This window comes from Ostrea edulis, chromosome 8, assembly GCF_947568905.1.
Source record: "Ostrea edulis chromosome 8, xbOstEdul1.1, whole genome shotgun sequence".
NCBI lineage: Eukaryota > Metazoa > Mollusca > Bivalvia > Ostreida > Ostreidae > Ostrea > Ostrea edulis.
Genome location: NC_079171.1, coordinates 32,191,019 through 32,204,064, shown reverse-complemented (window position 1 = coordinate 32,204,064; position 13,046 = coordinate 32,191,019). Strand labels below are relative to the sequence as shown.

The 13,046-nt window shown below is 38.7% G+C and overlaps 1 protein-coding gene across 1 annotated transcript; it reads right to left on the bottom strand.

The window, feature by feature from the left end:
- Positions 1 to 3,489: 3,489 nt before the first annotated feature.
- Positions 3,490 to 7,744, bottom strand: LOC125662188 (caveolin-2-like). The gene is made up of 2 exons (XM_048894363.2): positions 7,386 to 7,744; positions 3,490 to 5,187 (listed from the first exon to the last, which is right to left on the bottom strand). The coding sequence occupies exons 1-2, from the start codon at positions 7,455 to 7,457 to the stop codon at positions 4,648 to 4,650; spliced, it is 612 nt and encodes a 203-aa protein (XP_048750320.1). The 5' UTR covers positions 7,458 to 7,744; the 3' UTR covers positions 3,490 to 4,647.
- Positions 7,745 to 13,046: the final 5,302 nt, after the last annotated feature.

Sequence of the window (13,046 nt, the reverse complement as noted above, 5' to 3'; positions counted from 1 at the left end):
GGTAAAACAAAAAACAAAACAAAAAAAAAGGGGGGGGGGAAGAAAGAATTTGAGGGGGCCCCCTTGAAAACCAAAATTAATGGTAGACACCCTCTTTCACAAAATCCTGGATCCGCCCCTGCTTTCTCCTTTAATCTGTTGGTTCCGTTATATACCTCGGCCATGCAATGGATGCATTTTCAGAGTAAAAAATTACAAAATTTCCTGTTTCTGACTTGCATGTATTTCTATATAGCTTTTTGCGGGAATGTCGCATGTATCTTGCGATACACACATAAGTCATGTGAAAAGGAAGATATCCCGCTTAACGGTACCGTCCTCGTGTGTTAGGAATCCATATCAAATTTTACACAATTCTCTCATTTAGGCACTGCATTTAAACCGTCTGCCACTCCTTTCAAACAATACAGTGTTAACTTCAACCAACGTTTACACAATTCGTTTTTCTTCCTGAATTAAATGGTTTTCTATAAATGTCGCTTGCCCTGCTTTATTTGGTCATTTAATCGGTCAGGCGATATAGTCAGACTTGAGATAACGGTTAATGGAAGGATGAATTACCTGTCTGCCTCAATGAGTGGATCATCCTAATTAAAAGATCGGATTTAAAGTACACTATGAGTGTTATCTCTGACAGGATTGTAAAGAAAGGTGTCTTGTACTCTTGTGGGTTTACACTTGAGCATATCCCCCCCCCCTCTCTCTCTCCCTCTAGCCGACCAAACCTACTAAATGAGGACGGCCTCACAATGTGTAAAAGAGAATACACACATATATTATTCTAAAGGTAAAAAAGTACTATGTTAGGTATAGCTATAGGGATATCTATAAAAGTTTTTCTAATATTCTCTTTTAAATTATGGGGAAAAAAAAAGTTTTTGAGAGAGAATATTAGTAAGGACATGTCCTCACACCACTTGTCCTCACTAAGCTAATATTTTGTATCTACATCTTTCACATGCTGTAGGTCACATATTTGTCCTCATAGTGCAATTCTTGTCCTCACAACGTCTGTCCATTGATTGTCCTCACTTTACACATTTTACTGCCCCCCCCCCTCTCTCTCTCTCTCTCTCTCTCTCTCTCTCTCTCTCTCTCTCTCTCATGTACTATACAGTACTTCCATAACCGTAAGAACGATAATCCCTATTTTGATTATATATATATATATATACACTGTACGCATTATGATAATCTTTAAAACACACAAATGCGCAAACACAAGCACATAACAGTTAACGGGGCCGAACTGATCAGTGTTTTAGACTATTGTTTGTTTTTTTGTTTTTTGTTGTTGTTTTTTTTTTGTTGCTGTTTTGGGGTGGGTTTTTTTTCATTTATAATTTCATTTTTACTAGTCTGGGTAAAATATCTCTACTTCTGACAAAGAAATTGAGACCCGCTTCCCCTACACAAAATTGTTTTCTTAGCGTGCGTGGATTTTCATTTATGAATCTGGCTGGCCTGTCAGTACATATCAAACATTCTTAATGATCCTATACAATGTAGGTCTCGTCTGATCTTGCTTACACTGAGGAGGCTAGTGATACGGTATTAAGGTTTCACAATAATATATTCATATGTTTGTGACAAAACAGACACAATTCATTTGTATTCTACCTCGTCTCTGTCAAAACAACTCTTGGGGTGTAATACCAGGTGTGTTTTAGCATTGTGATAGTTCCTGGTTTAGGCTAGCAAGAATACCAAGTCAACTATTATGTTTTACGGAAGGTCCTCTCTCTCTCTCTCTCTCTCTCTCTCTCTCTCTCTCTCTCTCTCTCTCTCTCTCTCTCTCTCTCTTTCAACTAAGTTTATTGCAACAAAGAAGAGGATAACAATATTTGGTTCAATCTAGTATCGTGATCTAACCAGGCCGATAGAAAGTATGATGGTATTACTGCTACATCAAATGTAAATCCATTTCCGGAACCACACGAGGACTCTTTATATATTGCGGAGAGGGAAAATGAATGCAAGCGCGTACATCGAACCATTTTGATGGCTTAAACCAGCAGTCGTTAGTATACACAAATGTAGACGTCTCCATATGAGTGAGGAAAAAAATCCCGTGAAGGACATTAAACAAGATACAATCAATCAATATAAACAAATAGGCTTACACTTTTGCGTTAAGCTGGTCTCGTTTGACGCCATCAAGCAAGGGAAATAAGTCATTATGATATTGCTACATCATACTACAGCAACGTTTTTACAATCTGTAGCGCCTGCTACCTTGCGATTTGTTTTTTGTGAATGACTTATTTACATGTATATATATATATATATATATATATATATATATATATATATATATATATACATATACATGTATATATCAAGTAATTAAAGAAAACACATTTTTATGTTTTTGAAAACCATCTATACGCCCTTCAATGGGGAAACCTTCCACCTGTTCACGTGGTGTTGAATACAGAGAAATCTAATGTTTTTCGACTGTCCGTCCGTCTGTCTGTGTTTGTCTAGCCACATGTATCATCAATTGCCTGTCTCTTAAAGTTTCATATTTAGACCATACTTTCTACACAGAATGCCATTTTAACAAGGCTTCAACTAACCCGAAACCATTGGTTCCGCCGGCCGCAGTTTGGCTTACCACAATGGAATCATTCCAAGCTTACACCAGGAAAGATGTGAATCCAGAATAAAATTTGTTTCATGCATTTTGCGACAGACATGCGGCACAGTCCAGAAGGCAGACTGCCATGTTGACCCAGTTAAAGTTACATGTGTATATGGCATGTATAATTGATAAAGACAATTCAGCTATTTATGGAAATATATGAAAGTTTAAGGTACAGAAACTAGCGAATTTGTTGTTAAAATTTACTACAACAAAATGTACCAGTTGCGGTAGCGTAATTTGGAACAGTAGGTAGGGTGATCGCTTCGCAACTGGGATAGTGAACTTGGGGGGTGGGGGGGGGGGGGGTGATACGTCATCAATTCTCGATCCCAGCACTGTGTCAAACCTAGTACGTCTAACATTGATTGTGACTATTCCGGAATTAGATGCAAAATTCGCAGGTCTTCCGGATACGCCCATATAAACATAGGTCTCGTGTCATGGTAGTGTGAAAGCCCCGTGTCATGGCGGCGTGAAAGCCCCGTGTTATGGCGGCGTGAAAGTCCCGTGTCATGGTGGCGTGAAAGTCCCGTGTCATGGTAGCGTGAAAGTCCCGTGTCATGGTAGCGTGAAAGTCCCGTGTCATGGTAGCGTGAAAGTCCCGTGTCATGGCGGCGTGAAAGTCCCGTGTCATGGCGGCGTGAAAGTCCCGTGTCATGGCGACGTGAAAGTCCCATGTCATGGCGGCACTGTCACGATAAAGAATCCCCAATACTATGGTTGCAAGTGCCTTGCATAGGTCAACATTTGTAGCAGTTCACCTAACGCTAGTGACATCTCTGGATGAAAGTAAAGTTATTGAATGGGACGCAATACAAGCACGCAAATTAACAACAAAATACTGCCAGATTGTAAAACATTTACTGATCAATGATATCACAGACGAAAGAAAGGCGGGAGTGAGTGTGATAGCGTGGAAACACTTCAGTACTAATGTACCTCGTACAAACAATAAAAACAGGTCATAAAAGAAATGAATATGACAATGATTAAAACCTGCATAAGACAATGTAATATCCTGTTTACAGCTGTACAAGGCACGGAATTGGACCGGTTTTCCTATCTACATAACATAAATAAAATACCATGTTCAGTCTCTCGGTTCAAGGAAATAAATTACACATACAAACTAAAGATTGAAAAATCGAACGTACAAGATAACAAGTTTTAAAAGCACAATCGTTTACTCCGCTCTTTGATTGATTGTCACAATAGAATCAAACGCGCCCTCTATCAGGTCCGCCTTTTCAATGATTATGTCAGTCAAAGCGAACACGTCATTTATTTGGCCCACCTTCTCATTGATTATGAACAATAGAATGTGTCACATATTTGTAACGCCTTTTCAATGGTCATGACAATAGAATCAAACGTGTACTGTATTAGGTTCGCCATTTCAATACTTATGGCAAAACAATCGAATGCATCACATTTTAGGTTCGCATTTTCCATGATTATGACAATCTAATCGAACGCATCATATGTATGGTCCGTCTTTTCAATGGTTATGACAATAGAATCGAATGCGTTCTATATTAGGCCGGCCTTTGCAATGATTATGACAATATAATCGAAAGTGTTCTATACTAGGTTCGCCATTTCAATGCTTATGACAATCCAATGGAACGCACCATACATGTGGTCCGTCTCTTTGATGATTATGACAATATAATCGAACGCGTCGGGTATAAATTTCATTACCTCAGAGAATATCATGATGTACATGAAGAATAGAATTTCTTATCATGGTCATTGATGATCATTAACAATACTAGTATTTCTTTTATGATGTTAAAGTCCTTTCAAGACACAGAAGAATTACAATGACCACACAAATACAATGTAATCAGTCAGTAGATTGACTTTTAAATTTATGTGATTGCTGTCATATATTCAGTGCGGAATCCCATTAGCAGTATATGTTTGATTACGAAATTGTAGACTTGTTCTGGACTACTGAGGTCATATTTGTACATTATGACGTCATTTTGGTTACAACATTACTGGTACAGTGCTAACTGGCGTTGTATTGACTTGTTTGCCTGCATTTGATTTCCTCCAAAATAACTTGATTCACGCACGACAACCGGGGCCGCAATAAAAGCTTTATTTTTCTCGTCGTCTGGTTTGTTATTTTCGTCTTCATTTTTCTTGTCACGTGACACCGATTTAGTTTGCCTCGGTTTGGGTCTAATAACCACCACTTCCGGTATGTCTTTGTGAAATGCCACGAAAATGCCTCCACATGCATTAGTCCAGGGGGTAATACAACAGTCTAATATACTGTGGATACAGCGCGGTATTATACTCCCACAACATATGGTGGTGTTCTTGAAGATGGGCGTCAAACACCAAATATGATCAAACGCCGTGCAGGCAAAACCGAGGCCCCAGAAAATGGCGATAAAGGGCGCAGTAAACAGGGTGATGAAACCATAGCAACAGCTGTGAAAGAAAGAGTAGAATTCCTTGGAACAAACCCAGACAACTTCTATGCTCCGTGCACCGGGCCCCTCCCCTAGGACGTCTTCAACGCCCAACTGAAAGTAAAAGTGTTGCAGTTAGGTTTATCGACGTCTTTATATGCTCTGCTAAAAATTGAAGAGTGTGTCATTTACATATAAGAACTTCGCTATGCTGGGCTGAAATAGCAATGGGTGAAAATGAATACAGTGTTATAGTCAGGACCATTCACAGTGTACGGCGACACCATGCTGAAAATAAAGACGCATTTTACTCGTACATTTGACATCAACCACTAATGGTCGAATTCAATTCAAATAAATCCCTGACAACCAATGGGACTGCAGGGCATATAAGAAAATGGGAACTGATAACCAATGAAAGTGGAAGTTATGTAAGGAAGAGGCCAATTACGAGAACCAATGGGAGTGGACGGTGTGTAAACAATTGCTCACCGATAACCAATGGGAGTGGACGGTATATAAACAATAGATCACGGATAACCAATGCGAGTGGGTGGTATATAATTTCAACTTTAATGAGCAAAGTGTCACTGAAACCCAATGTGGTTAGACGACAGTATAAGGTTTAATGAAAACCAATGGAAAGCAAAGAACACGGCGTAATTGAGAACCAATGAAACTGCATGTAAACAAGGGGCCGGACTTACAGTATAGAAGATGTGTGTGGTCACGCATACCATCTATGATTATAGTTACAAAAGTGGACAATTTTTATTGATTCATAAGATTTAGAAACAACAATTCATTTGCAGAACTTATGCTCCAAAACTAGAAATCCAGAAAGATGAAGGCTTTCCATTTTTAGATTAGGAATATCTCAGTATGGAAATGATTAAATTTCAACGAAAGCAACAACATGGTAGTCCCCGTAAAATCTAACATTGTTTTAATTTGTATTGTGACATCACTTGAAAAAGTGAAAATAACGAAACAGTGATCAATCTTATATAAATCCTATACGTAAAACAAAATTCAGAGTAGGATAGACACAGACCCCTGGATATACCAGAAGGTGCCTAGGACGAGTAAGCATCCCCTGTTGACCGGTCATGTGAGCCTGTTCTCTTGATTACGTAAACGGAGTAATTCGTAATCAAATTTAATATGTACACCAGTGTGAAGCACGTCAGGTATTTGACTTGATAACAGCTTGATATATAATTTGCGAAAGCTTCGCAGGAGATCGTCGCGTGTGGAGATCTGTCTGCACGAGAGTCTGGATTTCGGAGATGACTATGGTGGATGTACTTTATAATTCGCCTATCCATGAGAGAGAGAGAGAGAGAGAGAGAGAGAGAGAGAGAGAGAGAGAAATCGGACTGATATAATAGTATTTGTTGTGCAACTGAAATTCGTTTGACATCATCATTTCGTGTGTTCGCAAATGTATTCTCGTCAGTCGAATTGCAAACAGCAGAACTTATACTGGGAGTACGATAGACCCGTGAAACTAGCCAACAGCTGAATATTCGTTCTTTGTAAAATCGTGTCTACTTGTGTATATATTATTTTTTCGTGGATGGAAAGTTTTCAATTGTTTTGACAGGTGTTCTTTTAAGTGTGCCGATGGAATGCTCCTTTATGGGGTCAGCGAACAATGATTAGATTTGTGTATTCGGGACACATTACAAATGATTTTATAGGCTGCTCTATATTGTTTAATAAGGATTCATAAATTAGATAAGGTTAAGTGTTACAGGTTTTCAGACAATTACGTCACGCTGTAAGGACAGCCGGAGAACGAATCGGAGCATTGAGGATTCGTAAACAATAGCTACAGGTTCAATACGGCCGATCGGGTTCCTCTGAGGCTTAAAGCACAAAAATAAAGTAGACTTGTAAATCGGTGGACTTGATCTAAAATCTTATAGGATAATATGGTCAGTAGAAAGCGTCCTGAGTCGGGGAACGTGAATACGATCTAAGGTCACGGACAGATATACAAGTACCTCCCAAAATGGCGTCCCAGGAGACAGGATTTCCGAATCTTTTTTCTCTTGATATTCCAATTAATTTAGCTGATCAAAAGCTAAATCAGAAATGTTAGAAATCGAATGTCATTAAAATTTTCGTAGTCCTTAATGTGTTGGAAATTCCAAATATTCTATCAATCAGTCTATATTCACAACAAAGTTTTTGGAAGGAGACTGGGTTGATATGTATTTTACTTGCGATCTGCTTGATTCACAAACATTTACGTACCACGCCCCGCTAATTTGATCTGTGCCATCACATCGGTTCCCAAGTCTTACCTGAAGTTGTGGGTTGAGGTTATTGGGATCCCGGTTCTCCGGCCGATCATTGGGATGTACGCGCCTGGGCATCGGGAAGGCGGATCCAATATCACAATTAGAGACCAAAAACCATTAAACACACAGGCAAGGATCCCACACTTTGGTCGACATAAACACTGTATCCAATCAAATATTACACAACCCAGAGCGGCGTGACTTAATCTTCGTATCGTAAATTGTGGATGCTTTTTTTTTTTTGCGAAAAGAAAAATCGATTCTGTTACTTTGATATCAGACTTGATGAGACCACTGGGATTCCCAAACAACAGATTTATAGACTCGACAATCTTATTCTATCATTATAGACGGAAGTTAGATTCACGACAAATTATCCAGTTGTCTGAGATTTTGTACATGTTCAGTTGTCTGAATATAAATCACAAAACGACGGCGCGATCTCGATCGCAAAGTAAACCCCTTTTTATGGTCCTAATGATATTTACTGTTTCGACACAATCTAAGCGTGATAGAATGCAATTTAAAAACAGAGGACATTCATAGCTGTGTCTTGTAAGACTTAAGGCCACTACGGATTAATTCTACGGATACATGTACGGTGTCTTTGACATGATTCATAAAAGATAATTTGCTTGGCTTTTTCAATTAACAAAAGTAATTAGTTAATGAAAATAGATGTGTTAAATTCATACTGGAGTAAATCGAGCGAATTTAAATAGGCAGTAAAAGCAACTGATTTTGACAAAGTTGGGTATCTACTCGCAGCGTAGAGATTGTGAACTTAGTCTTATCCTATCAGAACTCTTCACTGTTGGAGGTGGGAAAGATGTGGTACATGTAGTATTAGTTATGAAAAAATCCTGTTTTTTATCATTCATTACTCAAAATATGGTTTCACCTCATCTTGAATTCACCCAAATCTGCCGATTGCTATTTTTAGAGCCATGAATAAATATGCAGTCAATCAGTTTTAATCGAATTCAGCCATCTTGAATAAGGGACAAATATGAACGAAAATAAAACGGTGGCGAAATATTCCTGTACATAGGCCTAAAGTTTGCATTTTCTCCAAAAATAAATCATCATTTCACTTAGGAATAGTTTTATATTAAACCAACATCAACTTCATTGATGATTTCGGTATAATATTAGGTTCCTTATGACCTTGCAAGTCTCACGAGACTTGTATCCTTTGTGACATTGTATACGAAAACATCCCCGTTACTTGGTAACCACTAGCCACAACGCGTTACCATGGTTACTGTATCCTGTCCAGCAAGGACAGACAGACCGAAGAAAAAGAAACTCAACTTTGTCAACTATAAAACAATTTACAGTGGCCTTTTAATGTTTAAATGTAAGCGGACATGAAAAAAAAATTAAGAAGAAATGTCAACATTTGAATTGTCCAGTCTTTTTAAACCCTCGGCGTGATCTCCGCGGACAGTGGTCGCGAAAGCAAACAGACATGTGTCGTGACGTTTAATTGAAAAAGATCCTTTAATAATTTCTTTATACAGTGGATTTATCATATAGGAATTGTTTCATACACATATCCACATGCAGAGAGAAAGAGAGAGAGAGAGAGAGAGAGAGAGAGAGAGAGAGAGAGAGAGAGAGAGAAGAGACTCGCACGCACGCACATACTTGACGGAAAAAGCTCAGAAAGTACCGTAGTACGTAGGTGAACTTTGAGTATGAGTATATATAGTCTGTAGTATACACATATCAACTTTCAATTGTCTCCCTTGGAGGGGTCAACCAAAGGTCAATCGGTGAATAGCTGTGTATTCCTTTCTTACCTTACCAAATGTGAATTATAGCTAATCATTAAGTTTTCATACAAGTTTATGGGATGTCCCTCTCTGGAGCATTTTTGTAGATGACTTCAGCTAATGAAAAAACAGACTGATGAAAAAATAGATGCAGATAAAAAAAATTGCAAAACAAAATGCAAACGTAGGCACCGGAAAATGGCGGACAAGGGATGTAACTTGCAGCGAAGCGTTTATAAGTAAATTTTATTTAAAGTCGGTATAAAAATACATTCAACAAATCATTACAAGTTAATACGTGTATTCTGCCCATTTTGTCTTTCCGGAAATGATATGTAATGTTTTGGAAATAATTCCGAAAACCACGCCATTCTACCTGGTACGCTGGGAATAATTCGCGTGTATACAGTGTAGCAGGATAGCATTACCTATTAACCTGTGAATATCATCAGCTGATCTATATACACAGAACTGAATTAAGATGATATACGGTGGCGGATCCAGGAATTCCAGAGGGGGCGCAGTAAAATATTGGGATGTGGGAGCTATTTTGGATCCCCAAGCGTTTCCGGGGCTTCATCGTGGAGGAGGGCTTAGAAACGAAGCCCCCTAGAGCAACATAGATCAGACAAAACAAGACGAATATATTTTTGTGTTTGTGGACGCAAATGGTCATATTTGTGAAAGGGGGCGTGTGTCCGCCAATGGTATATTAACCGCGATATGTACATTCAGTATGTAACGGTTAAATGATAATTGGTTCACTGATGTATATCAAATAATAAATACATAACTAACAAGAGGCCCATGGGCTACATCGCTCACCTGAGCAGCAGTTCCTAGCAAAAAACAAGCTTGAGCAAAACTATCATTACACAAGCAGTTTGGTTCAGAAAAAAAACTTTTCACAGGTAACGACAAAAACTTTATTAATTATTAAATTTAATTATCAAAGTTGACTCCAAATTCATCAAATACCATATGCCCTTGTAGACGGATATGGTATTTCATATCAGCAAATTTCATCTCAGGATGCCTTGTGTCAAGTTTGGTTCCCTAAATTCGCATGTAACATTTTGATCCCAAATTGCGGCCTCTTCCTAACCTTAAGGGTCATGAATTTTACAAACTTGAATCTCCTCTATGTCAGAAAGCTTTCATGTAAATTTCAGCTTTTCTGGACTAGTGGTTCTTGAGAAGAGTTTTAAATGACCCACCCTATTTTTTTATTTTGTGATTTTCTCTCCTTTCAAAGGGGCATGACCCTTTATTTGTACAAACTTGCATTTCCTTCACAAAGGATGTTTTGTGCCACGTTGGGTTAAAATTGATCCAGTGGTCACTAGAGAAGAAGATGAGAATGTGAAAAGTTTACGCTGCGACGACACCAACGAAGACGCAGACAGGACAACGGAAAATTTTGTATCAGAAAAAATCAAGTGAGCCTACGGCTCAGGTGAGCTAAAAATAACACAATCTTCAATGTTTGATTATCAACAATCTACTGACAAAGGTACACGATTGAGACAGCAACAGAACGGGACAGCACCACCCCTCTAACCTCGTTCTGGTATCTTACCTGTTTAGTTAATGTTATATGCAAAGTTCGATCTATTGACTGGTTGGACCCCTCCCACTTTTTCCCCCACTGTAGTAGTGAATGATAGTGAAATGTATGCTGGGACCGATCTATTCAACCATCTACGACCCACCCCCCACCCCCCACTCCTCACCCCTTCCTCCCGTCGGCGACTGTGGTTTACACAAACTACATTGTCAAATAAAGGGAAATGGTTAGTTATTTAGGACTGCGTATTTACAACATCACACCTGCATACAAGTAACTTGACATTACTTGGAGTTCTGTTACGTTATAAGCGCGTCAGGATACACGTCCGAGTGGCTTGGTGCTGTTCTGTCAATGAAAATACGTATATGAAATGTGTATATGAAAGCACAGACAGCTAGTTGGAATAAGGGGCGAGTTCAAAAGATGAAATAAAAACCTCATTTCAATGATTTGGAGGGGGTGGGGTGGGGAGGTTGTCTGACGCCCAACATTGTTTATTAATTTTTTAAAAATCTTTTAAACAAATTAACTTTTAAAATGTACATGCAAAGTAACACTTAAATATATATGTTCGCATTCATTTGTGAATACAGCTTAGAAAGTTATGCAAAGTAGCATTAGTATTTGTCCCTGATAGATAATTTGGATCAACATTCATCTTATATTTCGTTTTAAGTGGGTCTAGATTAAAACTATGTAAATTTAGTACTTGTACCCTGAATGTTTACAAGTATTTATATATGTTTCATATTTAATGCTCTGAAGAAACTTGTCGCGGTAGGTCAGTGGTAGAGCGGTCGTAACCAGGAGGTCGTGAGTTCAAGTTCCCCTCGTGCCATGACCGCGTCGAACCAAATACGTTAAGGGGGTACTCTACATCGTCATAATGGCTGACTTTCTTTTAAAACATGGATGAAAATATAAATATCAGCAATTTTAAAATACCATCGCCTACCTGAGTAGCTCAGTAGGTTAGCATATCAACTTCTGAACTGTAGATCGCGGGTTTGAGTCCAGCTGGCTTACCGGGTATAATTGTTTTGCAGATTGCATTTTACTAAAACTGCATATTTTGACTAAATAAGGTTTTACATATTTTCCACTTTTCATCCATATCAAATTTCTTCTTATGATCTATTGACATCCCAAGGGCCTCCGTGGCCGAGTGGTTAGAACATCGCGCTCAAAATCACACGGCCTCTCACCTCTGGTCGGCGCGGGTTTGGATCCCGCTCACGCCGGTAAGTGCGAAAGTTTCCCAGTTTACTTTCGGAAGGTCGGTGGTCTCTTCCCAGGTACATTGTATCTGGGTTCTCTCTTCCACCAATGAAAACTGGGCGCCACCAGATAACTGAAAAATTGTTGAGTGTGGCGGAAAACAGCAAAGTAATCAATCTATTGACATCCCAATTCAGAGTGTAACTGAGATAGTGAGCAGAAACTGTGAATTTTTTAATATTCTTAACTCCAGTGGGCACAACTCTGTTAAACATTATTTCAGCAGAACCAAAAAAAGAAATTGGCAGGGATGTTCACATGATGTACAGTATCTATATACCAAATTTCAGTTGAATATGTACATCAATAGCAGAGATAATGAACGGACACTCAATTACGAGGGAAACACGGGGGTACAGAATTATGGAAGAGGGTAAACTTATTTCCCTGTCATTTCATGGCGGGGGAGCACATTTCACTTCATTCCATTAACAAACCTGACATTTTCTACAGCAGTAGAGCTATCCTAGTCCTACAATATGTTTGAGTCTCAGGAACATTATCGTCGTTCATTAGTCGGGCATCTCCGTCAACTGATTCTCAGCAAACAAACAAAAAATGGATTAGGTAACCGAAAGTGACCTCTTTCCACCATTGCATCATGTCTTTAGAACATAAATGTCCACAACAAATCATTCAGTGATACTGGATGTATCAAAACGAGACTGTAAAACTGAAAATATTCATAACATATCAACTGTAAACATCATACACTGCATCGGAGGAAATAGTTCTCTATCGCCCAATGTAAAATAAAACAAGAGGCCCATGGGCCTAGAATCGCTCTTCTGATACATTGTAGAACAGGCAAAAAATCTCACTAACCAAGATTCATCAATTAACAAAGATTGATGATGTTAAGTCAAATAGTACCTGAAAATTTAAATGTAACGGTCCAAAATTTTGGTCAACACACTGAAGACTCCAAAGACTCAAGATGCATCAACTGACAAGTAAAAAAGTATTCAAATATAGCCGTCAAATTCCAAAAAGAAGGCCACAGTGACCTACTTTGGCCTCCAAAGACTCAAGATGCAT

Excerpts from the sequence above, each read along its gene's own strand:
- LOC125662188 (XM_048894363.2), bottom strand. The coding sequence starts at position 7,457 with ATGCCCAGGCGCGTACATCCCAATGATCGGCCGGAGAACCGGGATCCC. Across the intron at positions 5,188-7,385 it reads ACCTCAACCCACAACTTCAG|TTGGGCGTTGAAGACGTCCT; the intron begins GTAAGACTTGGG and ends TTTTACTTTCAG.